At 41.0% G+C, this 26,798-nt stretch overlaps 1 protein-coding gene and 1 long non-coding RNA gene across 2 annotated transcripts in view; one reads left to right on the plus strand and one right to left on the minus strand.

Annotated features, from left to right (window-relative positions):
• LOC125896990 (uncharacterized) overlaps positions 1-26,798 on the minus strand; it is a 114,634-nt gene that overhangs the window by 41,955 nt on the left and 45,881 nt on the right. The gene's annotated exons all lie outside the window — the stretch shown is intronic.
• Positions 12,787-13,341, plus strand: LOC125896989 (gamma-crystallin M2-like). The gene has a single exon (XM_049590000.1). It carries the CDS (start codon positions 12,787-12,789, stop codon positions 13,339-13,341), a length of 555 nt encoding a protein of 184 aa, XP_049445957.1.

The raw sequence follows: 26,798 nt of genomic DNA on the forward strand, positions 1-26,798 counted from the left end.
TGTGTGAACTGAACTTTGAGCCAGCTTTTGAGAAGTGTGAAAGTGCAGAACACTGTACAAATGTAATATATCTTGTAATAAAATACACACTTTCTCATTTAAGTTCATTTAATATATTGCTGCAATAGCCTCACTTGGTCTGGTATGACCCGTAGCTTACGTGGCTAACGTTAGCTGATAAAAACTTGCTGTGTAACTGACATTACTGTGTCCGTTCACTGAATTTGGCAAAGTTGGTATATGATTAATAGAGCTCATTAGGAATTGTAGGAGTTTTACTTGCAAATGCAAATCTGGGCTTTTCACACTTTGCATTCACAGTGGGCCTCTAAGAGGCTGATTTAAGCACAAACATTACGTTTCTCAATCACTATTCCGATCACATAAGGCTGGGAAGAAAAAAACAGCTCCTTTATTTCGGCTGCACTTCTGCATCCCAGTAAAAAAAAGCAACCGTAAACAAGAGTGATAAATGCTTCACATTGTTTAGTCAGTGTTTGAGATGCAATGAGCTTCACAAGCAGAGTCTAAGATTTTAATTTGTTTTCTCTTCACCAAAACAGCCAATCAAAACTTTCACTTTAAGTGAAGTACACTGGACAGGCCCTCTCCCACACTTTGTAGGCAACACGTGCTGACCTGTGACATCATAGTGCAACTCTTCCCCTGACCTCCAAGGGGTCAACCTGCATTCACGACACAATGTGACTGTCAACACTTATTCCCCAGCCTGACGAGAGGAGCTCTACATAATCAGCGTCGTCGTCACTGAGCGATGTCATTAAGAACGGCTGGCTGAGCTTCTATGAGCACAACAGCACCCGGCTGCTGCTGCTGCTCTGTGACCTCTATGGCCGCTAAACGTGTTAGCGCTCAACTGCCTGCTGCCCCGGCAGCTGAACCCATTTGTTCTGTAGCAGCAATATGTGAAGAGCTGCACCTTTACATCACGGACTGAGACAGAACAATGTAGTTATCTGCATAAAAACATGAATCCCTAATGGAAAACTCACATCACATTATGTGAGTGAGTCCTCCATTAGGGATTCATGTTTTTATGCAGATAAAGCAATATGATAAATAAAGAAATATGAGCGTGGCACCTTATTCTGAAGTGCAGGCAGAAGAAGTGCTTAAACTGCAGCCTTAAAATGAGCATTAAATTTTCAACAGTGCAGCAAACAGCTCTCTTCTTGTGCAAGGGAGTCATTTGCAGTCAGAATATAGCCTCAGCTGACGCACGTTAACACAGTTAATAACGGTGTCGACTTGTATGGTGGAACTCCCTTTTCTTTATATTTCATTCAGCATTGTAATTTATCTCTCTGCTAGAGTACACGCCTTAAGCAAAAGCCATCAGTTAAAGCTCAATTAATCATTGCAAATGTTAAGGTAGTTCGCATAAACGTACAATCCCACATGGTCTCCAGTGGCTATGTGTCAGCATAAACATTTGCTGTTTTGTAGTCATTTTTTTCCATCATGCAAAATGCCTCATGACCACTATGACATCATTAACTACTCTATGTCATAAGTCGTTACATTAAAACCGTTTCAGACTGAAATGCTGGCAATAAAACAGGAATGCCAAATGACCAACTTCCACACACAAACCACTGTTTGCTTTATTTTTTTCTACATTCTAAATGCAGAAGTCAGTGGAAGCTATACATCTGGGCTGATAATGCAGACTAGGCATTAAAAAAGAAAACAGCATGTAAACAGCATGGTTGATCCAAAGGTGCTTGTACCATTACATTTGGTATCTTCTGAGTGGTTCTGCAAGTTATACGCTGTAGCATGACACAAAAATAATCTTAAAAAAGTCATCTTTAACAAACTGTACCTATTTAAGCCATAGGACTTACACTGCTTTCATATGGACTCAGGCAGACGGTAGATGGTACACGGCAAATGGACAACACCATCTGGACAGCATGGTAAAAAACAGTCTGACGGAATGGCACGACGGCAAAATTAAAACATGCATGGCGATATACGCGATAGTGTAAATTCAATCACTAAGGATGTCAAAAGTTAAAATATCTTAACTTTGGACAGCAATGCTGTCTACCACTACCTTCACCAGTATTCTCTGCCAGCCTCTCCTAATTTTGCAGTCCTGCTTTCGTCCACTTAAATCATATCCGGTTTGCCGTCTACCATCTGCCTGAAGTTTTTTGGTGATTCCCCTCAAAGAGATACATTCAACTCCATTTATGATTAAACTTCAACTGCCACTTTATTATTATGTCAACGTTTCATACTTGAGCTCTATTTAAGTCTTTAGTGCTTACACTTTAGCTGATTCTTCAAACTCCTTCAGCTCTTACACTTCAGCTGAAATTTTAATGAACATCTTTCCCAGTTTTTACACTGGAACTGGAACTGCAACTTCTTTTAGGTTTTCCACTCCAACTGACACTTCCAGCTCTTTTCATAACTTCCACACTGACATTTTGAATCCCTTTGGCCATTTTGATTTAGAAGCAAATGTCAATTTTAGCTGAAACTTCAGACTCCTTCAGCATTTACACTTCAGCTGAAACTTCAAACTCCTTCAGCATTTACACTTCAGACTCCTTCAGCATTTACACTTCAGCTGAAACTTCAAACTCCTTCAGCACTTACACTTCAGCTGAAACTTCAGACTCCTTCAGCATTTACACTTCAGACTCCTTCAGCACTTACACTTCAGCTGAAACTTCAGACTCCTTCAGCATTTACACTTCAGACTCCTTCAGCACTTACACTTCAGCTGAAACTTCAGACTCCTTCAGCATTTACACTTCAGCTGAAACTTCAAACTCCTTCAGCATTTACACTTCAGCTGAAACTTCAGACTCCTTCAGCATTTACACTTCAGCTGAAACTTCAAACTCCTTCAGCACTTACACTTCAGACTCCTTCAGCACTTACACTTCAGCTGAAACTTCAGACTCCTTCAGCATTTACACTTCAGACTCCTTCAGCACTTATACTTCAGACTCCTTCAGCACTTATACTTCAGACTCCTTCAGCATTTACACTGCAGACTCCTTCAGCACTTACACTTCAGTTTTTATACTGGAACTGGAACTGCAACTTCTTTTAGGCTTTCCACTTCAACTGACACTTCCAGCTCTTCTTATCACTTCCACACTGACATTTTGAATCCTTTTGGCCATTTTGATTTAGAAGCAAACTTTAACTCCTTCCAGGACTTCAATTTTAGCACGTTTAAAGTGCATTTTTGTTTTAGCAGCGAACACACATGTTATTAAAAAACAAAATTCAGCCTTTTTTACTTTATTCATTTTGAATCAAGTCAACTTGAGTTATGCATACAGCTCCTGATAATGCAGACTAGGCATAAAAAATGTAAACGGCATAGTTGAGATACATAAATGCAATTGCATCTCATAGTTTCTGAGTGGTGCGGGTAGTTTGTTAGTGCAGCATAACATAAAAATACTAGCCTAAACAAAACAACTTCCCCTTTTCACACACTAACCATACATCAAATGTTTTATAATAAATTTAACTGAGCTTCTTTTTTTAAATCAAATACGCCACTATTTAGGTGACAGGATTTATAGTTTTTGAATAAAGTAAAAGGTGATCATTTTAGTGTGTGTCATACATTTATCTCATGTGGGTCATATTTCAGTACTTTTTCAGTACTTTCAACCCCATTTAGGACTTTTTAGGACTTACACAAAAAAAATTATATACATTCATCTAAATATTAAAAAACCTGCTCTCTTTAAAAGTTGTTGGTCACACTGTTTTTAAATAATGTGTCTCAAAGAGAAGGGAGACAACCCCTTTAGCACTTATGCTTCATACAATATTTCACACTTTTTAAACTGTGTTTAGTGCTCACACTTCAGCTGACACTTCAACAAATATCTTTCAGTTTTTACACTTGAGCTCAGCCTCACTACTTTAAGGACATCAGCATCAACTGACACTTTGAGTTCCTTTTATTATTCACACTTACTACAGACATTTCAGCATTTTTCAGTCATGGTTCAACTTCTTTGAGCCCTTTCATTTTGATTATTACTTCCAAGTTCTTTCAGCATTAAGGGAAAATGAGATTTCAAATGCTTTTAGGACTTCTATTTCAGCAAAATAATCTTAGTTCAAGGTCCGCTCACTTGCTTTTTTGGAAGTTTCCACCTGCAACTTCTGGCCTTCTTCAGCAGATGGAATTGCTCAGATGTCATGGAGACAATTTGGATTATCATCAAATGTCCTCATTATGGAGCTCTGGTCATGTAAAATCATGTGCAGTATGAGTGAAAGCTCTGGTAAATGCTAGCTACTATTTCAAAGGCCAGGAGTTTACTTACACACTAAAGCTACATCTTGTAAAGTAGAATCTTTCTCTAAAACATTTCTCAAAACTTAAACAGAAGCAAATTTTTGTGCTCTTGAGTGTCTTGTTAAAGACAAGAAACATTTGACTACTCAATACTTTATGATAACGAGTACTTTAAGAACTGTGAGTGACTTAAGTGTCATGTTAAGCCGAATAGATTCTGAAAGTACACAAATGGGGATTTAAGGAAGTGCTTTCACTGCAGTTAAGTTCCTGTTTCCTACAACATGATGAGTTGTCAAGACATTTACAGACAACTGTCTATAACGTAACTACTCAGCTCTCAACTCCCCTTCCTTTTAAGCTTTACATAACCACAAACACACATGCAAACAAACATGAACACTAGCACTCATTTCTGCTTTCCATACATCACCGAAACGTAGAACATAAAGTTTCTTGTGGAAGATAAACAGCTGTTCACTGAAGTTAACTGTTGGAGAAGGAGTAGATGTTCCAGGTCTGTCGCTGGGCTGCTCTCCAGCTGTGTGCAGCGTAATGAGCAGCAATTACTCTGTATGACAAGTTAACATTAAATCCCCTGCCGCCACTGCTGCACTGTGTTGGTTTACCCTGAGAAAGCAGAATAGGAGTCTGGGCTCCCGACGCACCGAGCTGAACGCTTCTTATCAGAGCTCAGTTAATCAGTGAACCGATCGTGTATCCACAGCTGTGCCGCTCAACCTTTTTTGGCTCCTGGCCTTAAAACACAGAGTTTGTTTCAGGGATTTTGTTTTCCACATGTAAGCTAGTTCACTAGGTTGTTTTCCTAGATTGCGTGTAATTTTAAAGTGGTACTATGTCTTCTCACAATGATTTGGCAGTTAAACACTACTGTTACTATTATGACAATATTATCCCTTAGGATGTTTGAGCTCAAAGCTGTTGCGCAACACAGTTACTGAGTTTGAGAGGATATTTTCCAGAGAAGAAATTTTTGAGGAAGTCCATTATAAGCCTGTGGCCTCTTGACCTCTCCTGTCAAATCTGTTTTGCTTGTGTGAGATGTTCTGCTGTAGATAACAAATTCAAATCAGGAACACACAAAGACCTACCTGACTCTGAATGAGCACATTTGAAGGCTGTGGCGAACTGGCTGATAGCAACATGAACACACTGCAAATAATTACTTGAAATAACAGAATATTTTATATCAGAACCACATGTTAGGATGTCTGTTTCCTGCATTCCTTCAACACATTTTGGTAAATGAAATCCTGTAAATGAACATATAATCCTGAGTCTCGCCCAATGCTGGAATGCAGGAAGTACGGATCTAATACATATCACAGCAGGGAAGTAAGGCATGACGCCTAGGCAGATAGTGCTGTGATACATGTCAAAAAGGGTCAGTGGAGTGTGTGGCGAAATTGGGCAATTTCAGGTCCCATGACCTCAGTCTGGGGACATGCATTCTTTAAAGCTGCAGTAAACACAATTTTTATATCAACAATGGAGCAAATGACTACAGCCTCGTTTCCACCAAGCAGTCCAGTTCAGTTCAATTCAGTTTGTCACACATTACAACGGTTATTTTTGTGTATCCATTGTCTAAAGTTTTGGATGGTCTCGTTTCTTTCTACCCCTCTGTTTAGCTACGTAGCACACTGATCTGATACTAAAAGGTGGAGCTAGAAACACTGCAGTCTGTTGATTGGTCAGTAGAGAACTGACACTCTTACTTGACTCAATGCACAAACCCGCTATTTTTAAATTTCCCGTCAATTGCGAGAGAGACTCTAAATACTCCAGCCTGTTCTTTTTTGTTCTGAAATGTCGGCATGCAACCCCACTGCGCGTACAATCAACGAGGCGCAGACTTTCCTCTGGAAATATAGGGAGAGCTGGTTGGAGCAGTGAGTAACTACTCCGCCGACATTTAAGAGTACTGTCTGCAGTGGAAACGCTAAACATATCTAGAGTTTAGGTACATGTCTGTACGGGATATATTCCGGTTCTAAGGGTACGATTCCGAGAGTGTTTGTAGGAAATACAGCTCATGTGTAATGGTAGGGTAGGGTAGGGCTCATAGTGACGACTCGAGTTTCTTCCACTCTTTTGGCTCGCTGTTTTGGTTCAGTCTCAGCACTTTCATCAACCTTTTTCCAGCACCAGATGTTTTCAGTGGAAAAGCTCTAAAATCTCTGATGAACATAGTGGAGACTTCAGCAACTAAAGAGACAGATACTTTTCTAAGGAGTTGGTGAAGACCAAAAACAGGCCTAATGGCAAATGTGTTTTAATAATATAGGCACCAGAGTGCTACTGGAAATGACATGTGAATTGACCACCGGCTACAGCTAATGTGTCAGAAATGCAACAGAAAAGAACCTACTGAGAAATGTACCACAAGTGAGATTAGTGGGTTAGCCAAGTATTCCAGTTAGCACCTGATGTCAATATGACGTCGGAAAGATGTTGAACTCTTACGTCAAACAAACATTAAATTTTGGTTAAAATGAAAATCGGGCTGACGATATTATAAATGTCTAATGATGTTAGAATTTCATTTAAGTTGACAATAACATTATGATGTTTTACACACATTGGATTTTGCTCTTCATACCTCAGGACTAAATGTAATTTTTCTATGTCAAGATGACGTTGGTATGAGGCATTCGGAAGATTGGATTTTGGTTATTTGACAACACAAATTAAAGCCAACAAAATATCAATGTCACCTGTCATCAGTATCCTATGTCAAACTGACGTTGACATTAGATGTTGTCCTGATATTGAATTTTGGTCACCTGGCCTAACAACCTAAATTCAACCAGATATCAACATCTAATGACATTGGTGGTCAGCTGGAATGTTGAGCCTACAGCCAGAGTTTTCAACGTCATGAGGGTGGCTCTCTTTGAATTTGGGTAGATCTCCATGGTAACTTATGCTGCACGGCTAACCTGCTCTGGAGCAGGTTATGTTCAGAGGTCACAATTATAACCAGCTATAAAAAAACATATCTGGTCCTGGGTTACAGAACTGTAATACCCCCTTCCCACCAACGTTAGCGCATGTGTGCAGGTTTTCTAAACAAGGGAAACCCATTAAAAATAGGTTATACGCTCCTTTCCAATTTCCAGTAGTCTAAAGCCATATACATGGCTGTGCTGCAGACAAGTATGCCTTTCTGTGTTTTTCTTTTTTTTTGGTGTGTCATGTTCGACATCAAGGCCGGCCGTAAAACTGGTTAGCAAACAGAAGTCTGCATGGAGTTGTCTGCAAGAAAGGAAGGCTGAATAGATAAAATATATATATATATATATATATATATATATATACACACACACACACACACACACACACACATACATACAATGCTAAAGTCATCACTGACAATCCGAGCCAGAGCCAATAACTACCCATGACTACTACAGAGTCATCTGATCTGGTTGGGAATGCCAATTGCAACTTTTCCCATTACATACAAAGGCCAGATGTTAGTAGGTGTTAGTGGTTTTTTTATGCAGTGAGAAAGGGGATTAAAAGGTTTTTCTTTCAGAGGGAGAGAGTGTGTAGAGACTTTTGTTTGGAGGATCTTGTTCTTGCAGATTCTCAGCTGATGGAATATATTATAAATGGAAACTTGTTGAGCTCCTCCCTTTGCGAGGTGATATGGTTGGTGGGTGTAGTTAGGTAAAAAGAAAATAGTTCCACATGAAATTGCTCACAACAAGGTCTGTGGATTATCTTGAGTAACCGGGTCATGATTTCCCGAAAGAAATATTCGAGTTTTTCCAAATGTATTATTATGGCGCTTTGAGCACCACAAGCTGAGTGCCATCTAGTTCCATTGTACTGGAAAGAAACTCTCTATGGCCGATATCTCCAACACTCAGCAACTTACACCAAAACTATCTAGATTTATAAATAGTACTACAGGTAAGAGGAAAAATATGTGATTTGGATTTTGGGGTAAACCATCCCTTTAATCTAATCCTCAGGTTTCAGATTTAAGTATGTAATTAAGGTATTCTGTTCCCTAGCTTTTCATTCTTGATGGTAATTGTGCTACCAGTAACAGCACTGAACCTATAGTTTGGTACAAGCCCTACTGTATATTACAGTAATGTTAGGAGTCGAGGCACATTCCCTAAAGCAACAGCACAGGAATTCCTCTGCTGCTCGGTCTCTTCCACACCCTATACTTTCTGTGGACAAACACCGCAGGAGAATACGAGCACTCAGTGCTGACATTTGCTGTTTGCTCAACCTGGAACAGCATCCAGAGATGCCATAACTCAGTTTAACAACCATGTTGAGTTTAATGGAGTGGCCACACAGCAAAGTGTTGTTGGCAGTACGATAACATCCAGTGTTATGGTTCAGTCAGCTGATCGCAACATCGCTGTCCCAATATACAGCTGAGCCACTGAGCTGTATGGGCTTCAGGGAGTCTTCATCTTTAGTAAAACATTTATGTAAAAACATGATCAGCCTCATTTGCTGCAAGTCCTGCATGAATGAGGGTGTAAATGCTTTCATCTTCGCTGTCATGGCCGAGGGAGAAAACATCTAAGCCACAAAGCTCAAGAGAAACAAAACAGAGTGGTATGCTGAGTGAAGCAATACTGGAACCAATAAGAAGTGAAAGTGATATGGTCACAGTTTACATGAAACTGGAGTTGGTTTCAGTCACCTACAACTTCTGTGTTAATAGCAACCTTTTACATTAGTAGTTTTGCCTTGTATCTTTACTTAGCAGCTCTACACTGTTGATGCTCAATATTTCTATTGTCCCTTCTAATGCTCGACTAAAACATTTATGGCAGTTCTGAAGGGGCGGATATCTGTAGCTGAGGCCAGCCAAAAGTATTCACCAGTTCTACATCAACATTCTTGTATCCAGCCATCCATTATCTGTAACTGCTCATGCTTTTCTGGGGACAGGGGAGCTGGAGCTGAACTCTGCTGACATTGGGTGAGAGGCAACGTACACCCTGAACATGTCACCAGTCAATCACAGGGCTAACACATAGAGACAAACAACTATTCATGTTCACATCCACACCTACTGTAATTTAGAGTCACAAATTAACCCAAGTAACATACAAATTCCACAGAGGAGGGCCCCAAGCTGCCTCGCAGATTCAGAGTCAGGACCCTCTTGCTGTGTGGCCTCAGTGCTAATTTAAATACATCTTTTAAAGACAGGCATTCATGTATGTTTTTGTCAGCCACGTCTGTAACTGAGATATTTTCATCGTTACCTTAGCCAACAAGGAGGCTGTGTTTCCGGTTTGGTTTGCTTCTTTGTTGGGTTGCTGTCTGTCAGCAGAATTTAAAAAAAAGAAAAGAAAGAAAACTACTGGCCCTTTTCTCATGAAACTTGGTGGAGTGTAGCGTAGGCCAAGGATGAGCCCATTAAATTTTGGAGCAGATCAGGATCACAGGGTGGATACACAAATTATTTCCCACTGACGTTAACACTGAGACAGGGCATTTGGCCTTGGCAGGGTCTGCACTCTCCAAGTGTCCTTTTGGTTTATGCTATGCTTTAGAACTCTGTTTGATAAGATTTCAAGAGCAGGTACAGAGAAGGTAAAAAAGAAAGACAGTGGGACGGTAAGTGGACAGACGGTGTTTTTGGATACAGAATTCCCCGTGTAACACTCCAGTATAGTTACTGCCAAATTCCAACGTACAACAATCAATGGCATACTGTATTCCACCGACCACAACTTCCTTCTGTTGTTGAAAGGCTACCACATGTCTCCTCTGTTCCTTCTTCTTTAGTTGCCAGTTCAGTTGTTGACCTGACAATGACGAGTTTCGCTAGGAGAGTGTGACACCTTTTCTGTGACTGGATTTGTTTCTGCTTCCTTTTTTTAGTCATCTGTCTCAAACAACAGATGCAATTCATTTCTAAACAATACAACTGTATTCATGAGTAATGACACTGACACTGGCCTTAAATTCCAGCTATTAAAACAACATAATGGATCAACTGTTCTCCAGGAGTTTCCTACAAATACATTTCTTGTTAAAATGGAAGTAAGCACTTCAGCTCTTTGAAAACCTCCGTACTGAATCAGAGCAGTAGTGAGGATTAAAAAGCGACATTCAGCAGGTGGAGAGTCAAGTCAAGTCAGTCCCATCTGTCAAGGTACTGCTACTACTATTAATACTACTGCCAAAACACCACGTTGAGTGGCTGCATGCCATGGATGCTTCTTCCCTGCCACTGCACACAGTATTAACCTCAGGTCGGCACTATAAAGACGGTCCGATATAACCACTTGACAAGAACTGGATATGCTGAAACCAGAGAATCAACTAAAAGTGACTAGTAGTGACCAGGGCAGAGTGTATTATAAAAGTAACCATACCAATACCAGTACACTTAAAGTTATACTTATAGTAATGTATAATGAATACTTCATTTGACTCTTTGTTTTCTACTTCATTCAATACCCATCATACAAATGGAAGCATTCAGTTCTGTAAAATGCCACCTCCACTGCTCCCCATCCAAATCATTTTTACATGAATACGTTTTAAAAGTGTTCAAATGATCAGAGTATTTATTAAATAATTATACAAACAATTCTGTCAATCGGGCGGCACGGTGGTGTGATGGTTGCCAGTTCGATCCCGGGTGTGGGAGCCCTTCTGTGCGGAGTTTGCATGTTCTCCCCGTGTCAGCGTGGGTTCTCTCCGGGCACTCCGGCTTCCTCCCACAGTCCAAAGACATGCAGATTGGGGACTAGGTTGATTGATAACTCTAAATTGTCCGTAGGTGTGAATGTGAGCGTGAATGGTTGTTTGTCTCTATGTGTCAGCCCTGCGATAGTCTGGCGACCTGTCCAGGGTGTACCCTGCCTCTTGCCCGATGTCAGCTGGGATAGGCTCCAGCCCCCCCGCGACCCTCAAGAGGATGAAGCGGTTAGAAGATGAATGAATGAATGAATTCTGTCAATCACGCTGGGCTGGACACAGTCGGTATGGATTGTAGCTGCTGGGGTAGTACGCCAATAAAATGTTGTGTTAAATCCAAGAACACTTGCAGTGACATATAAATTGTCAGTTTTGTCTAGATCGGGGTACAGAAAGGCAGAGGTGGGACCAACACATTGTTTTGCAAGTCTCAAATCTTTTCACTATAGTGTCAAGTCAAGTCCCAAGTCAAGACTGACAAGTCTTAAATCTAGTCCCAAGTCCTTACCTTTGAGTTTTGAGGCCTAAGCAAGTCATAATGTGCTCTTCACCAAATGTAATGCGAGGAATGCTTCTTAAAATTTGTATTTATTTCTTAAAACAAGTTTGTAAAAACAACTTAATCAGGAAAAGAAGTGCTGATGCTGTACTTTCATGTAACACTGTTAACCAGTTCCACAACAGAATAAATTTTGTATGTTTCTATCCTGTCTTGTTGTATTTAACTCATCTCATATTGGATAAATGTTCATAACTTTCTCCTCCTACACTGGCTTTGGGGAAGTTATTAGGAATTTTCAAGTCAAAGGTTCAGGTCAAAGTGAACTCACAAGTCATGGGTGTAAAAGTAAAAGTCAAGTTGCAAGTCTTTTTTGATTTTGTCAAGTCGAATTTAAAGTCACTGAATTTGTGAAGTCCAGAAGTCCACACTCCTGCAAAAAGGATCAAATGCAAGTATTGTTTGACTGGAGAAGTCTCAATACTACTTGACACTGGGTTATTTCTTCGATACCTTACCGAGTACCAATACCCAGCCTTGGTTGTGACTGAGACACATTAACTCACCAGGGTATGTTGTAGCTGAATGTTTCATATCTATGACACCCTGCAAACCTCAATTCACTTTGAAGACAGAGAGACATCTATCTTGACAAGACAATTAACACTGTAACAAACTCAATTGAATGTATATAAATGTAAATATAGCACTGTCAGTATGTTTTTAAAGTATACGTGGAAACCACTGTGAACATGTAACATCAGTGACATTCATTTAAGTGACTGCTCTAAAATATTCAATAAATGATTGAGAATATTGTCAGTCTGTTAGAATATGTAAACCTTTTGCATAACGAACCTTCTTTGACAATATTAATGGTGGTTCTGGCAAACTGCTAAGAATGAGACAACACTACAAAGCAAAATTCCAAAGCTAAGGATGGTTTTGTGCTGTACAGTGATGTAAGCTTTGCAGGAGTTACAAAGGTGCTATTGTTTCGTGTTAACCCTTTGAAAAAGGTTTTGTCTGAAAGGATTCGTCGGGTCTTTTGGGGGAACAGCGGTAAAAATGGACAACCCTCAGTTCTCTATGGTCTTCTATGGTATGTTGCTGGGTCAGGCTGTTTTCACAAAGGGGACCTCTGCCTGTCAGGTATAAAAAGGAAGGTTTTCCAACAGGTAGACAAGCAGTTCAGCTCCAAGAGCATCACCAGCAGCGGCAGCAGCAGCAGCATTGTCTCAAGTGACAACACCTGGCAAAGATGAACCCCAGCAACATGGGCATGATGAACAAGATCATCTTCTACGAGGAGAGGAACTTCCAGGGCCGCTCCTATGAGTGCATGAGCGACTGCCCCGACATGTCCTCCTACCTGAACCGCTGTCACTCCTGCAGGGTGGAGAGTGGCTGCTTCATGGTCTACGACCGCACCAACTTCATGGGAAACCAGTACTTCATGAGGAGAGGCGAGTATGCCGACTACATGAGCATGATGGGCATGAGCGACTGCATCAGGTCCTGCCGCATGATCCCCATGCACAGAGGTTCCTACAGGATGAGGATCTATGAGAGGGAGAACTTCATGGGGCAGATGTACGAGATGATGGAGGACTGCGAGAACATCATGGACCGCTTCAGCATGTCCAACTGCATGTCCTGCAACGTGATGGAGGGCCACTGGCTGATGTACGAGCAGCCCCACTTCAGAGGAAGGATGATGTACATGAGGCCCGGAGAGTACAGGAGCTTCATGAGCATGGGCATGAGCGGCATGAGGTTCATGAGCATGAGGCGCATCATGGATTCCTGCTACTAGACAATGACTCATCACGGTGCAGCAATTAGTTTCTAAACCAACTCCTGAAAATTAGTGACTAACCAATTCATCTACTGCAGTTTACACCGGATGCTGAAAAAGACTGACAACCACTGTATACGTTGAATAATAACAGCAAACATAAACCCAAATAAAGTACCTGCTTCGTTGTAAAACTTACGTTGGAGTTCACTTTTTTCTTTGTTCTTTTCTCTGTAATGATTTTCTCCCATCTCCCTGCATTTTCTAAAGGTACCTACATCGTCAACCTTCCTATTTACTTGACAATCCCCCTGACTGCTGATCTAGCCAAATTAAAATAGGGTTGGGTAACATAATCCATCACTTTAATGTGGTTCTGTTTGATGAAGTATTAAAAATGGACTTTTATTCAATATCCCATGTATCAATGCTTATGCAGTTAATTTTGTCACAGTATGGCTGTCCTCCTAAAACAGCTTCAAGTTGTGGCTTTAATCTACATTTTTAAAAACTTGTATTTTACGTTCAGTTGTGTGGGCATCAGGGAGTGACATCAGCTTAAGGAGAAAACATGGTTATGGTGGAGGTTTTGGTGATACAGGCAGACTTCCCTCTTTCTTTTATCACATTCATACTCTGTTCTCTGTCTGTACAATAGGGCAGGGCGGGGATCTCCCACCCCCCACATTCACACAGCATGCAGCAGAGCAGAGGCCACTGCTGTCAGACCTGAGGGGCCTAAATTGTGGTTACCTTGTACCCGAATTAGTGCTTGTTGCCATAATGCAAAAGAATGTGCAAATATGGGAAACATCACAAGCAATTTATCAAACATCTGTAGAATAAGCAGGGCATACATTAGAAGAAACATGACATCCTCAACTGCTCTTCCCCCAGTCTGCTCCCAGTCAGGAATGTGATGAACTTGATAGTAAATTGTTATGTATTTTATCAAAAGTATCAAAATCAAATTATCTACATTGGCACCAGTATTGCAATATTTTACCTACACCAAAAAAAGAAAGAAAAAGATCACACCATTTGGTGGATTTCTCCTTTCTTGGCACCCAAAGAAATCCAAAAACCAAAAGATATACAACATCAACCACTGCAACTTTTTTTCTTAACACGTACTGCATATATGTTATGCATATGCATATATAATGCATATGCATATATATTTGAATAGAAAGTTCAAATATGAGGGAATCGTCAGTGTGTTTAAAGTAATTTGAGATGACTAAAAATAACTTCAAATTTTACATGGCCATAGTCAGTATCATCTTGAACATACCGTAAAACTTCAATAAAAAGCTTAGTCCCTATTAAACGCCCTGTCCCTTTTACTCGCCAGGTGTAGCTACGCATTTTGACAAATAAACACCTGTCCCGATTAGACATTTGGTCAGTTGCAAAGCGTTTCGTTTTTTTTATAGAGGTTCTTCGGTCATTAAAAACGGATTGTTGGCTACGTCAGATTATGTGTCCATTCCTTGATTACCCTTTAAGTTATTCATACTCCTTTAGTCCGGAAGTGTCCTTTGATCAAAAGACTTCAAAGGGTTTGTCATAAAAATGATTACTGTTTTAATTAATACTGTTTTAACAAGATAAAGTGGTGTTGTGTCGGAATGCCAAGTACCGCAATTCTCGAGTACAGTAACTCACTCTCTCTCTGATGCGCTGTCTGTCTGAGCTAGATCAAATGAATAATTGATATATTATCTGAAGCATAATTTTTGAACAAGTAACATTCATATTGGTTTAAATAAACAATATGATTGTATTTCCCACAAATACAGTGTCACTGTCAGTGTCCTCTTCTTGCATCCTGACATTATCAGTGATAGATTCATTTTTCACTGCATGAAAAAATAAACCGTGGCATGGTAGCATGTGAAAAGTGTCAATTGTGTGAGTCTCATGGTCAGTGCATGAGAGTTAGGAGCCCTGCACAACATATTCTCTGTACCAAGTTACAGGTAGAGCTGAGAGATCTGTGCACAGCTCAAAATTTACATTCACCACTATGCATATGCACATGGTATTTCGAGCCCTGCCTTGGTTTATACAATCGTAAAACTAACTTTAACAGATATGTGCTTTAAATAGAAGTTTAGAAAAGATGTACTAATGGATACTGTATTGTTAAAGCCTGCCAATTGCCCTTAACATAACTATCAATTAATCAATCAGCCCTGTGGTCTGCTCCAGTCAGACTCTTTAACTGGCCGATAGTGCCAAACCATCGGCAAGGGAGGTTAGAGGCTGCAAACAGACTGTATTAAATGACTCAGATGAACCACAAATACGTTTTCAAGATGATTAATTCCCCAATTATATTCACTTCAACAGACCACACTGGAAAGTTCACTGGCTCTGCAGCTCTCTGCATTAATCCTAACAAAGTCTCTGTGTTTGTGGGAAAATCAGGCCCCCGTGTTGCAGGTCAAGGTGTGTCTGCTTTCTTTGACCTTGTCTGCTCTTTTTCTCACATAACCAGGTGGAACAGCTCCCATCCCTCCACTCAGGCCTAATTAGAGTAGATCAGAACAAACAACAGTCATTAGTCAGGCAGCCTCATACAGGCAGGCAGCTGGGATACAATAAAGCCAATGGCTCATCTGGGGTACTGCCCAGTTATTCATAGCTGTACTATAATATTAACCTAAATATTGGTGGCTATGACTAAAGGATTTGTAACTCAAATAGCCCAAGTCCATGCCCCAGTAACCAACTGACTTAGGATGCATCAAAGTTGTTCACAAATAGCTTATTGAGACCTGAAAATTAAAAGAAAAAAACAAAAACAAGAAACAGCTGCTAGCACAGATGGAGGATGAGAAAAAGGTGCAAAATGAAAAGCGCTGTGATTACCAATAACATTGAGAGGCATCTTGTGGACAACTGCTGTCACCATATTTTGGGCCCTGATAGCAGCAGACAGTCGGTCTGACATTGGGTGCTGTTGGGCCATGTGTGCCCAACTGCCGTTTTTGCAGTTTGGTACTCTACTAGTCAGCCTGTATCAGTGGTTGAGTCAGACTGTTGACTGGCATGAGGCAGTCATTGACAGAGAGCTGTCTGATTGGCTGTTTGGCAGTTTCTCTTATTTTTTTGTCTGTGTATTTTCTTGTCTTCTTCCAACAACATAAGTGCAAATAAATGCAAAACTTAAAGGGCCAGTGTGTAAAATGGGTTGAAAACAGTGACATGTAGCGTTTAGATTCTAGACTGCAGCGCTCACTCGCTCGCCTGTGCTCACCCCTTCCGTCGGCAAAGTTAAGGTGGCCTCCGAGGACCAAAACACTTTGGAAAAATGGCGTCGTCCATGACAGAGAGCAGCGTCTCTGCCAATAACATATCCGAAGCAACGAGCAATGAGGTGAAGATCTAAACCATATTACGATATGTTATAGGTTATCTGTGAGAGGTTAGGAGTGTTTTATTCGTAATTGTTTTGATAACACGCGCAAACATTAGCGCAGTAATGCTAAATAAAGTCATGGCAAGTGTGGCAAATAATCGTTAGGTTGGTAGGATAACCGTTAACGTTACATATTATATTATGCGTTTGCAGAGTGATTTTCCACAGGAGACAGGGAGAGGGAGAGGAGGAAGACAAGGGAGAGGGAGAGGAGGAAGACGAGGGAAAGGAAGAGGTGCAGGAAGGGCCAGGCAACGTGCCTCAGCCACGGAGAGGGAAGAGGAGGAGGGGAGGATGTTATGCCTGTTATGCATTTGACATAAGACTAAAATTTTCGCAAGTGTTTTACAGTAATTGCTCGACCTGGAGATGACGTAACATTACGAACTCTCCTCCTCACTCCCTACTTGTCGAATCCGACACGTAACGCTATTATACTACGTGCTGACAAATAGTAGCATTTATTTTAGTAGTTTACCTGTCCAGCAGAAAACATGCCACTTCAACATCGGATTGAAGCCCTTTGTCCTTCATGAACCCCCTCCATCGCTGAAAAACATTACCGATGTTTATTCTCTGCCGCCGCTTGTCCCGTTTTCTTTGCCCCTCTTTCGTCTTCTTTTCCTCGCAGATGACGGTTCGGGTTCATTCTCTCCTGTTGCGTGGTAAGTGTGGTCCATTCGCAAACTTTATAACTAAAGAAACTTTTCACTACTCTCTATCGACGAACTACTAACACTCTCTGCTGTTTCCTCCTCCTTCTTCCTTGTCTTCCGCTGTCTTCTTCGTTGGTTTATTTATACACGAGAGACGCGTTCTCTGGCTGTCTGGATTGTCCACTCGAGCTGTCGTACATACATGGCGGCACAAGATGGCGACCTCTGTAAAGCAAGGCCCTTGCTATACATATATATATATATATATATATATATATATATATATATATATATATATATATATATATATAAAAAAGCATAATTTTAAGGCTACGAAAACCAAACAAATTTTATTTTATAGCGATTATACACTTATATAAACATATTAATGGGTAGAATATTCAGATTTGACAATAAACCATGCCAAATATTACACAGTGGCCCTTTAAAGCTGCACAAATGAATATTTTTGTATTAACATTGGATTGAGTTAGCATGTGCAATGTGATGGGGGTTATCCATAGTGGTTAACCCAGAGGGAATGTCTCAGAACTCTCATCAACCCTATTTCCAGCCCCAGCAGGCAGCTGATATTTAGCCTTATATAAACATGCATTTCAGCAATCCAAACACAAGTTGACAGCCAAGACAAATTGCTGTTCACACCTGTGCGTATAATGCGTCTCCAGTTGTCCACTTGTGTTCAGATTTCGTTACTGCCCTGCACAGTTATTACATCCACACTTTTACTAGCTGCTCTGTAGCATGCTTGCTAGTCACGTTAGCAGTTGTGTCGGTACAGTTGGGGATACCGCTATCAGCAGAATCCAACACGTCTCCTTTCACAGGGCAAAACAAGGGATGGACACACAACACTTCATCCAACTCAAACTAAAATGCACTCTCAGCAAAATAAACTTGACGTCCTGCACCAATGACATAGTCTTCATATCAGGATGCATTAATGTTTACACAGCAAAATATGTGGCCAAATGCATTCCAGACCACCTCAGCAAGTGGTTTGAGTGATCGGATCACAATGCGTCTTGGTGGTCGTTTTGACTTGTATTTAGCGCTGTTCACCTGTGACCGGATTACACAACACATATGTTAATTCCAGGTCTAAACAGGCTCGTTGGCATGGGAGCAGTTCTGTTGAGTTTCACTTTTACTTCTGTTGGGGTCAGGTGCCAATACTAGATGGTTAAACTAAGACAATACAGAATGGTTTGGCTTAAAATAAATTGTTTTGTTGCTAATATAATGTGATATGTTACCTAGTTAACATAACTCAATGTTGATTATTGGTTTCACATGGGACACAAACTCTGGTCTTCTTGATGAAAGTCCTGTTTGTTTGACCCAGCCCACATCCTCCTTACACAAACTTTCTCGATCTTTATACCAACATTACCTCACCTGGCTTCCTCATACAACGCCTAACAATAAATACAATTAAATGGGCGTTCTCCACCTACTCGTCAGTGTAGCAGGATCCAGCTATATGTATGAGCCCGATAACCACAATTAAAATCCCTTTAATTTGGTGATAAGATTCTCATCAGGTGCTTGTCTTTGTGGTGCATTCAAGAATATAACTTAATATAAAACTCATCAATAGTAATGAAGCGATGTGTGTCAATGCATCAGTTCTTTGAAGCTGGAATAGGGTTGCATCAGGACCCTTAGATCCCAGGGCTCTAAAAGATGAAGAATGAGCGGTATGATAGCTCATGTCAGAAATCATCAGTCTTTGCTTCATTCTGCTGTGTAATATTGAGCTTTTTAAAGCTGAGACACCTTCAGTGACTACTCCCAAACAGAGAAGATCAAAGACAACAGCCCTGTTCCCAGCCCACAGCAGGGGTGGAGGGACAAATATGAGTTCACCCACCAAAACACAAATTTTAAGGACTGTCTAACGCTAACTGCTTCTGTCTTATGTCCATTGCTTCACTCTGTGCCTTTGGTGCCTTTTGGAGAGATCACAGGAAGGGAAAGGAAAGAGGCAAAATATGCCTATTCACATCCTTTCATGAAGAGAAGGCAGCCATCTGCCAAATGCCTCTTCACATTAACTTTGCACCATTGAAGGCAGTGATGGTGCAGGACAAAACTATACAATGCAGGAGCCATTACGGCTGGCACATCGAGGTCTTCAATTGATTTATTTTCCCATCTCACTTTTTCCACACGTCTCTCAACAGAAGCTGAGACCTGGTCTGACATGTCTGTCTGGTAGGGAAAGATTGTGTTTTGGGGGTTAGCTACAAGCAGACAACAGCAAGTGTTTTGTCTGAGATGAAAAAAAGAAAGAAGTCGGACAGCTGCAGAAATAATTCATGGACTGTGCTGAAAATAACTCTGTTCAATGTTTTAATACAGCCTTCTGTGATCTTGGGCGGTTATCCAATGTGACAAGCTCCTGTTTGGTCAAAATCATCCACTTGGAAAAAGATGTGAGCAGGCTAATCCCTAACCAAACAATGAGCTCATCTATATGGATCCACTGTCCACCATCTAAGCCGGCTAATTTGAACAGTGACACAGGTTGACAAACACATGAGACTTCCTCTAAAGGGTACAAGTTGGCAAAACAGAGCTGAGAGTTACTGAGCAGGTTTAACGAGTCCGTGGGCCACATTTTAGATTGTTTGGACGTCTGGGCACTGGCAACAGTGGCACCAAGGGTTAGTCAAAAACCTGTTGAACGAGAACAGAGCCTGGCAGGAGAGGACTGCTATCCAAGCAGCTTTTGTGAGTCACATCGAGACATAACAAGGCTCAAACCGTTTCAAAAACAGCACAGGGTGAAGGGGGCCAGCCTTTTTTAGGCACAAACAACACTACTAGGGAAACCAAACCAGAGTGAGCCAACACAACTCTCAATACATCACTAGCTACAACAATTGCAATCATATGAATGACCGTTGCCACTTGTAGTCAGGAATATGTGGACAATGGTGGGAAAGGATTAGACACTTTAGGGGCTTCTGGGTGGTTCATTGTGTGAGGAAGCAGTGTGTTCAGCCCCCAGCCTGTGCTCACATCAACACGCGCATCAGTCTGTGATCATGGCACAACTGGTACCCAACAGCTGGACTACAATTGGCAAGTCTGGATTTATTGTGCGGCTTAGGGGTGCTGGGAAATGGGGGCTGGAGGAGGGGCTGGGGGATCAGTCTACAACCAAAAGTCCTCCCAAATATGCAGAGGAGAGAACAGAGGGGAAGACTGCTTTAAAGTAAAAGCTTGTCAGACCGTTAAAAAACCTCTGACGGTCCCTCCCCCAGTAGTTAACAGTTTTGGTAATAATAAAATGGTGCTCACCAAGGTATTTGCTGTGATCTTGGAATGCAGCAATCAGTATGTTTACACAACATTAGAGAAATTCGATTTATTTTATTAGTTCAATTAAAAAGAGACTTTTCAAATAATGTAAACATAGTCCGACCGGAGTCAGAATAAATCGTAATTCTCAAAGAGGGACTAACACACTCAGATAATGCAAGACTTCTGCATCTATACAGTCAATCAGACCCATACTGACCTAGACGCTTAGTGTGTCCTCCACAATTTCCACCTCGGCCTTGACCTGGAAGTTGAAGATGACATGGCGAAATCTACATTCAGAATAGTGCATTTTTGGACAGACGAGGAGGCACAGTTCATACTGTGTCAGCTGAAAGAGTTAAATATTTTAAACATGGATGGGAGGAAAACACAGAATGGCTATCTGTTCAAAAAAGTGGTGGAACAGCTGCATGCAGCTCAGTTGTTTGGTCTGTGACATAATAGGTCAACCGCAAAAGAGGCCAGTACTGACAAGCTGAATACCACCATTTATCGTAATGGAGTCAATTCGGTCAATAAATCGATTTCTCTCCCATGTTTGTGTACTAGGACAAGGACAGTAGTCCAATTAAATGGCCTAGTCGAGTTATAACCGTAGCTTGACTTAACTGTGCATGTAAACGTTCTGATTGATGAGGGTCTTCCATTCAGACAGACAGACAGACAGATTGTGACAGTCTGGCATGCATTGTTCTGAAATGAACAACTCTGTTACTTTTACTAGTAACACGGTATGATGGTTTCTTTTACCTAAGTAAAATATCTTAGCACTTCTTCCACCCCTGCTTGTGTGCAATGCCAAAGTGAAAAACCACTGGAGGACTATGGAATCAGAAGACCCCAGCCATGGGAACAATTTGGGCTAAAATGTTGGGACGCATTAGATCTATAGCATTATATTCTCTGTCCCCTTTTCCCAGAGGATGTTAAAGTGGCAGCGAGGTTATGGAAAATTTGGTAAAGTTGTTCTCAGCTGCTCTGTTGTTACTAGCCGCCATGGTAACATTAATGTTAGCCGCCTTAGTTAATGCAAAGTGCGAAGCCTTGTTCAAATTATAAATCAATGGGCTTTATTATGTGATCCTTACTCACAAACTGCACTCGTAAATGTTTTTTTCAGGTTCACACCCCTACTTTTAAGGGCAAATGTGAAATGTAAAATACTCGCATTGTAAAACCCTGAAACTGGAAATATCCTTTGACTAGTGAAAGCTTGTGTGAAAGTTAACAAAAACCTTACAAGACCTTGTTTGGGACCTTGGGCTGAAATTCAGTCTGAAGGATCAGTTTCAGAGGTTGGACTGAAAATTGAGTCGGTACAACCTCCCTGTTAGGTTTCTGACACAACTAAAGGCATTTAGTTGCATTCACTGGGGGGAGATTTGTACTCAACACATTATGTTTTCTGGACTCTTTGTTTTGCAGACTTTTATTTCTGCGGTTGCCATGGAATATAGCTAACAGACTGGAAAAGCTTGTTTAGGGCAGAGAAAGGTGGCTCAGATGGAATATCAGACCAATGACCCTAAGGCCAAGGATAGCAGGGTATGTGTGTGGGAGTGTGTGGTGGTGGTGGTGGCCTTTCATAATGACGCATTGTGATTTCCCTAGTAAACGTACATGGGAAAAAAACAGGTGTGAACTGTTATAGGGATGACAGAATTCAGTATTACAAGAGTGAGAAGAATCTTATTTCACACATTGACTGAAGCAAACAGCTGCACTTGTGTTGTCAGGCGGCACAAACAGACTGTATCACATTATCCCTCACATTAACAGCTCTTTATTGCCGTAATTTGTGGGCAAATATTTGGAACATTCTGCCTGCGGCCACTTCATTTCTTTAAAGGATACAATCTGGGATTCATTTGACCATAAGATTAAGGATAAGCATAAGGACTTTCTGGATGGGAAATTATTATTTTGGCACTTTCTTGACACACCATAAGACCAATGGATCCTTCTAAGAAGTGAGATTTAGCTGCAATTTTAATGTACCATGATGTAATGAAGCAGAACATGGTCCAGTATTAGTATCCAGGATGCAGCTATCCACAGTATAAGGACTACTATTTTCCTGAGGACAAACATTTCATGAAAATGTATACTGGGGAATAAAAAAAATATGATCCAGTCCAGTCCGGTCCAATCCAATCCAGTCCAACGTCACTGTTCATGCAATACTTGGGCCAACAGTTGTAGTTACACACTCTTTACATTAAATCAACCCTCAGTTTCAAGGCAAGGATAAATCATTAATATATGTATAATGGAATTTCAACATGGTGAATGCTGTGGATAAAGTGGTCTGATGCAGTGGTTCTCAAACTTTGTCATGTCAAGGACCCCTACACTGATATAAATTATGTCAGGGACCCCTTTGTGAAAATATTTTGCATTAGGGACCCCCATCTAAAAAGGTCTCAGTTGTTAGCTTTGATTAAGACCAGAATTCTATAGTGAAATCTATGATCACAATCATTAGTCATGATTTTCCCCATTTTTATGGGGACAACCTGGAAAGTGTAAACGTAAAGAAGCATAGATATGATGAACAAACAGATTGTAACTGGTCTCAAGCCACCACATTCCAGCCAGATGTTGAAAAGGTGAAATGCATCTGTCTATTATTAAGCTCTCTCAAGCAGCAGGAAGAGGGCGTAACATCATTAGCACAAGTTCACTGAGCCAACTTATGTGAAATGGATTATCATGTGTGCGCATAATATGTACAGAGATCATATTTGGCGTCTAGTTTCTGATCTCCTCATTTCCCACAAGAATACAGTAAACTCAGCACAGCTGGGATTGGGGAGTGATGGTAATAAGTTTCCCATACATTGACTGCCATAACGCAAAGAGTGCATTTCCCCTGTGTCCTAGTCATAAGTACGCCATGTGAGATAGAGCGGCCTCAAGCTGACTGCTCTAACTATTTTGCAGGTTTCACTTCATTGATTCTCCTTCTGTTGTATTTTAGCAATTACCAAACAGCTAAAGGTGCGTTATCATCACCCCTGGACTGAGGCAGGGTTGAATCAACCTTACCTCAGTGGGGGGATTTTCACAGCAGCTTTTCTAAAAACTGCGATGCATGTTGCGATGTTTTAAGTTGTGTTTTTTTGCAAGGAAATTACATGCAAAAGATCTAAATGCAACAGTCTCTGTCAAGGTCATTTGTCTTGTCTGACATCAACGCAATCAAATCATTCTCCAGATGTGTTTTGCGGTAGCAAAGTGTTTGCCAGTCAAGGCCGTTTGTTTTCCACCACAACATTGTACACTGGGAAAAATAGTTTACCCTCGCTTTCGTACAGAACATCAGGGAATTACCTCGCTCGTTCTTTAGCAGTAGTTTTTGTTGGTAAATGGAGACATGTATAGCTGCAGCCACGTTTCATTTGTAGCCTACACAACATGACAAACCGCGTCCATCACCAGTAAAAGATTAACCCACCAACACAACGGTTATTTGAATTCTGCTACTACACCACATTGTAGTGAATAAATATGAGACCAAACATAGCAATGATCCACTTTATAATTCATTGTACATGAAGATACGAGATGTAATCCATACCCTTATCCTAACCACCTCTCTTTTAACCAAACACATCATAGCTAGCTAAATGCTAACTTAGCATTTGCTTCAGGGCTTTCACTTCCAGACCAAGAAGCAAAGGGGGCTGATCATGAACTGAAGTGTAGGTATGGTGTGCAAGCAATGTAGCTGGTGGGTGGGTCATGTAGCTGTTCCAAATGTAACTACAGCTTACCTACTGGGGCATATGTGAAATGTTCATGTCACACATCTGCATCTTCACAACTTTCATTTCATTTCATGTTTATTTGATAGGGACAGATACATATACATAGAGAATTGCACAGCAATTAACCAATGCAATGTATCACAGCATTTATAGCTACTGCTAATTTCCAATGCCCGTCCCTAGAAGGGCCTTTAAAAAAGAAAACATACAAAACAACATACACATACACAACAACAACAAATACACATATTTACATACAGATATACATCATGCATATTATATACCTACCCTACCTCCCACCCCACCCACCTACCCACTCCTACACATGACTGCATAACTGATTACCTTTTAAAACTCCCTTCAGTTTAATTTTAAAATGTTGACAGTTTTGTTCTGTTTTAAGTTGGATAGGCAGTCCATTCCATATATTAGCTCCCTTTATGACAAAGGATGTCTGGCCAAAGGAAGTCTTGCGGTACGGCACTTTACAGTTTCCTGCAGTGGTATTCCTAGTGACCAGTCCCACGGCCTGTAACGGTCGCACCATGTCACTGAGAACCTGAGGGGCCTGGCCATGTAAACACCTGCGTATAAGATTGGCATTTGCAAATGCAATATAGCAGTCAAAGCTGAGCATGTTCAGGTCCCTCAGGACATGACAGTGGTGCGATAGAAACACAACACAATAGAAACACAACTAGAAACAAAGAAGTGAGTTTGGTGATGTTATGTGGGAAATATTCTGATTGGTGAAACTCACGAGAAACTACAATTATGGGTCAAATTTGTGGAAAAAGTTGCAGTAATTGGACAAAATTTCAAGGTCACGCAGAATTCATGGGGATTGGTTGAATTTGCATTAATTGTTGGAATCAGAACATCCTGGTTGATCCAGATTTGCATGCAGTGCAGAAAAAGCAAAAGAAATGCAACCAGATTTCTGATCTGACTAACAGATACGGACGCATTCAGAATGACAGTAACCCTACGTGAAAACCATATGCCCAGCCCTGTCAGTCATTTGAATAGGCTACTTGTGCAGGCAAAAGTGTACGAAAGAGCATCTGGATTTCAAGTGAAGACTTTGGCTCAAACTACAGGCTTATAGCATATATATATAATAAGTCCTACATAAATAATTCCGTAGTTATTAGAACCTGTGTTTATTACACCCAGGTTGGGAGCATGGTAAGCCAGTCTGGATGATGCATTTTGACTTAGTCTGATAGGAAACATGAATTCATCTGTGATCCAGCTTCAGTTTACAAGTAACTTAACTGATGAAACCAGTTAAAAGGAAAGTGGGATCCAACATTACACATCAGGACTCTTCTATTTTGGATGTCTACACCTGTAGCATATAGACTTGATAGTCAATGCTATTACTTGTCCAGTAAACACAACCGTTTTAAAACTAAGCTAAGACTTCTATGGTTTACTGAATATTAGAGTGAACATGGGTGGGATCTGCTTGTCCTGAGAGTCTGCCTGGCAGTCACCGTGTGGCTATTAGCCATGTTACAAACTGCCCCAGCAGGTACTCAGAAACAGACAGACAGAGTGCTGATTGTCACTACTGTTATCTGAGCCGAGCGGTGGCAGTTGGCAGGGTAGGTTTCACCCAGCGTAAATGTGAAGTGACAGTGTGTTATTGTGATAAAATCAAGCGGGGCCAGTCTTATTCCAGGTGGTTCTGTTGGCAACAGACAAGGACACTGATACCGGCCAACTTTGTAATGCGAGCTGAACCCGAACTGCCCGCTTCCCTTTGTGTGAACGGTGAAAAAACTGCTGTAGCTAGCAGCAAATCCTGTCACTGTCGCTGTCCATTCCCAATTCCTCCCTCTGTATAAATATCTGATTCAATTCCAGTGAAAAATCAAACAAAACACTTTGACCTGAATAAAATGTAATATTCCTGAGTGTTTGGCCTGAACGTGAACAATAGTCAAGGTGGAGAAAGGGTGCAGGCCACTGACAGAGCAACTCAACACGTGGTGTGAAAAAAAGCAACTGGCAGTGAATTATGGGAGCATATGGCACAGGATGGGAGGAGCAACGGGAGTCACCAGAGAGGCTTAAAGGAGACACGGGCAAGAAAAATCTATCACCTTTATCACTGGAAACAATAACGTTAAAAAGTCAACCTCCAAATTGGGGTAAACGCACACCATGGAGACATTACATCTTCATATGTGTATTTGGTAATCCACTCATCAGCATGCAGGTCAGTGAGTGGGGAGTGAGAGTGAAGGGGGTGAGGGGAGG

The sequence above is a fragment of the Epinephelus fuscoguttatus genome, linkage group LG11, assembly GCF_011397635.1.
Source record: "Epinephelus fuscoguttatus linkage group LG11, E.fuscoguttatus.final_Chr_v1".
Taxonomy (NCBI): domain Eukaryota; kingdom Metazoa; phylum Chordata; class Actinopteri; order Perciformes; family Serranidae; genus Epinephelus; species Epinephelus fuscoguttatus.

What these genes read in the sequence shown, in the direction of transcription:
- LOC125896989 (XM_049590000.1), top strand. Translation starts at nt 12,787, where the DNA reads ATGAACCCCAGCAACATGGGCATGATGAACAAGATCATCTTCTACGAG.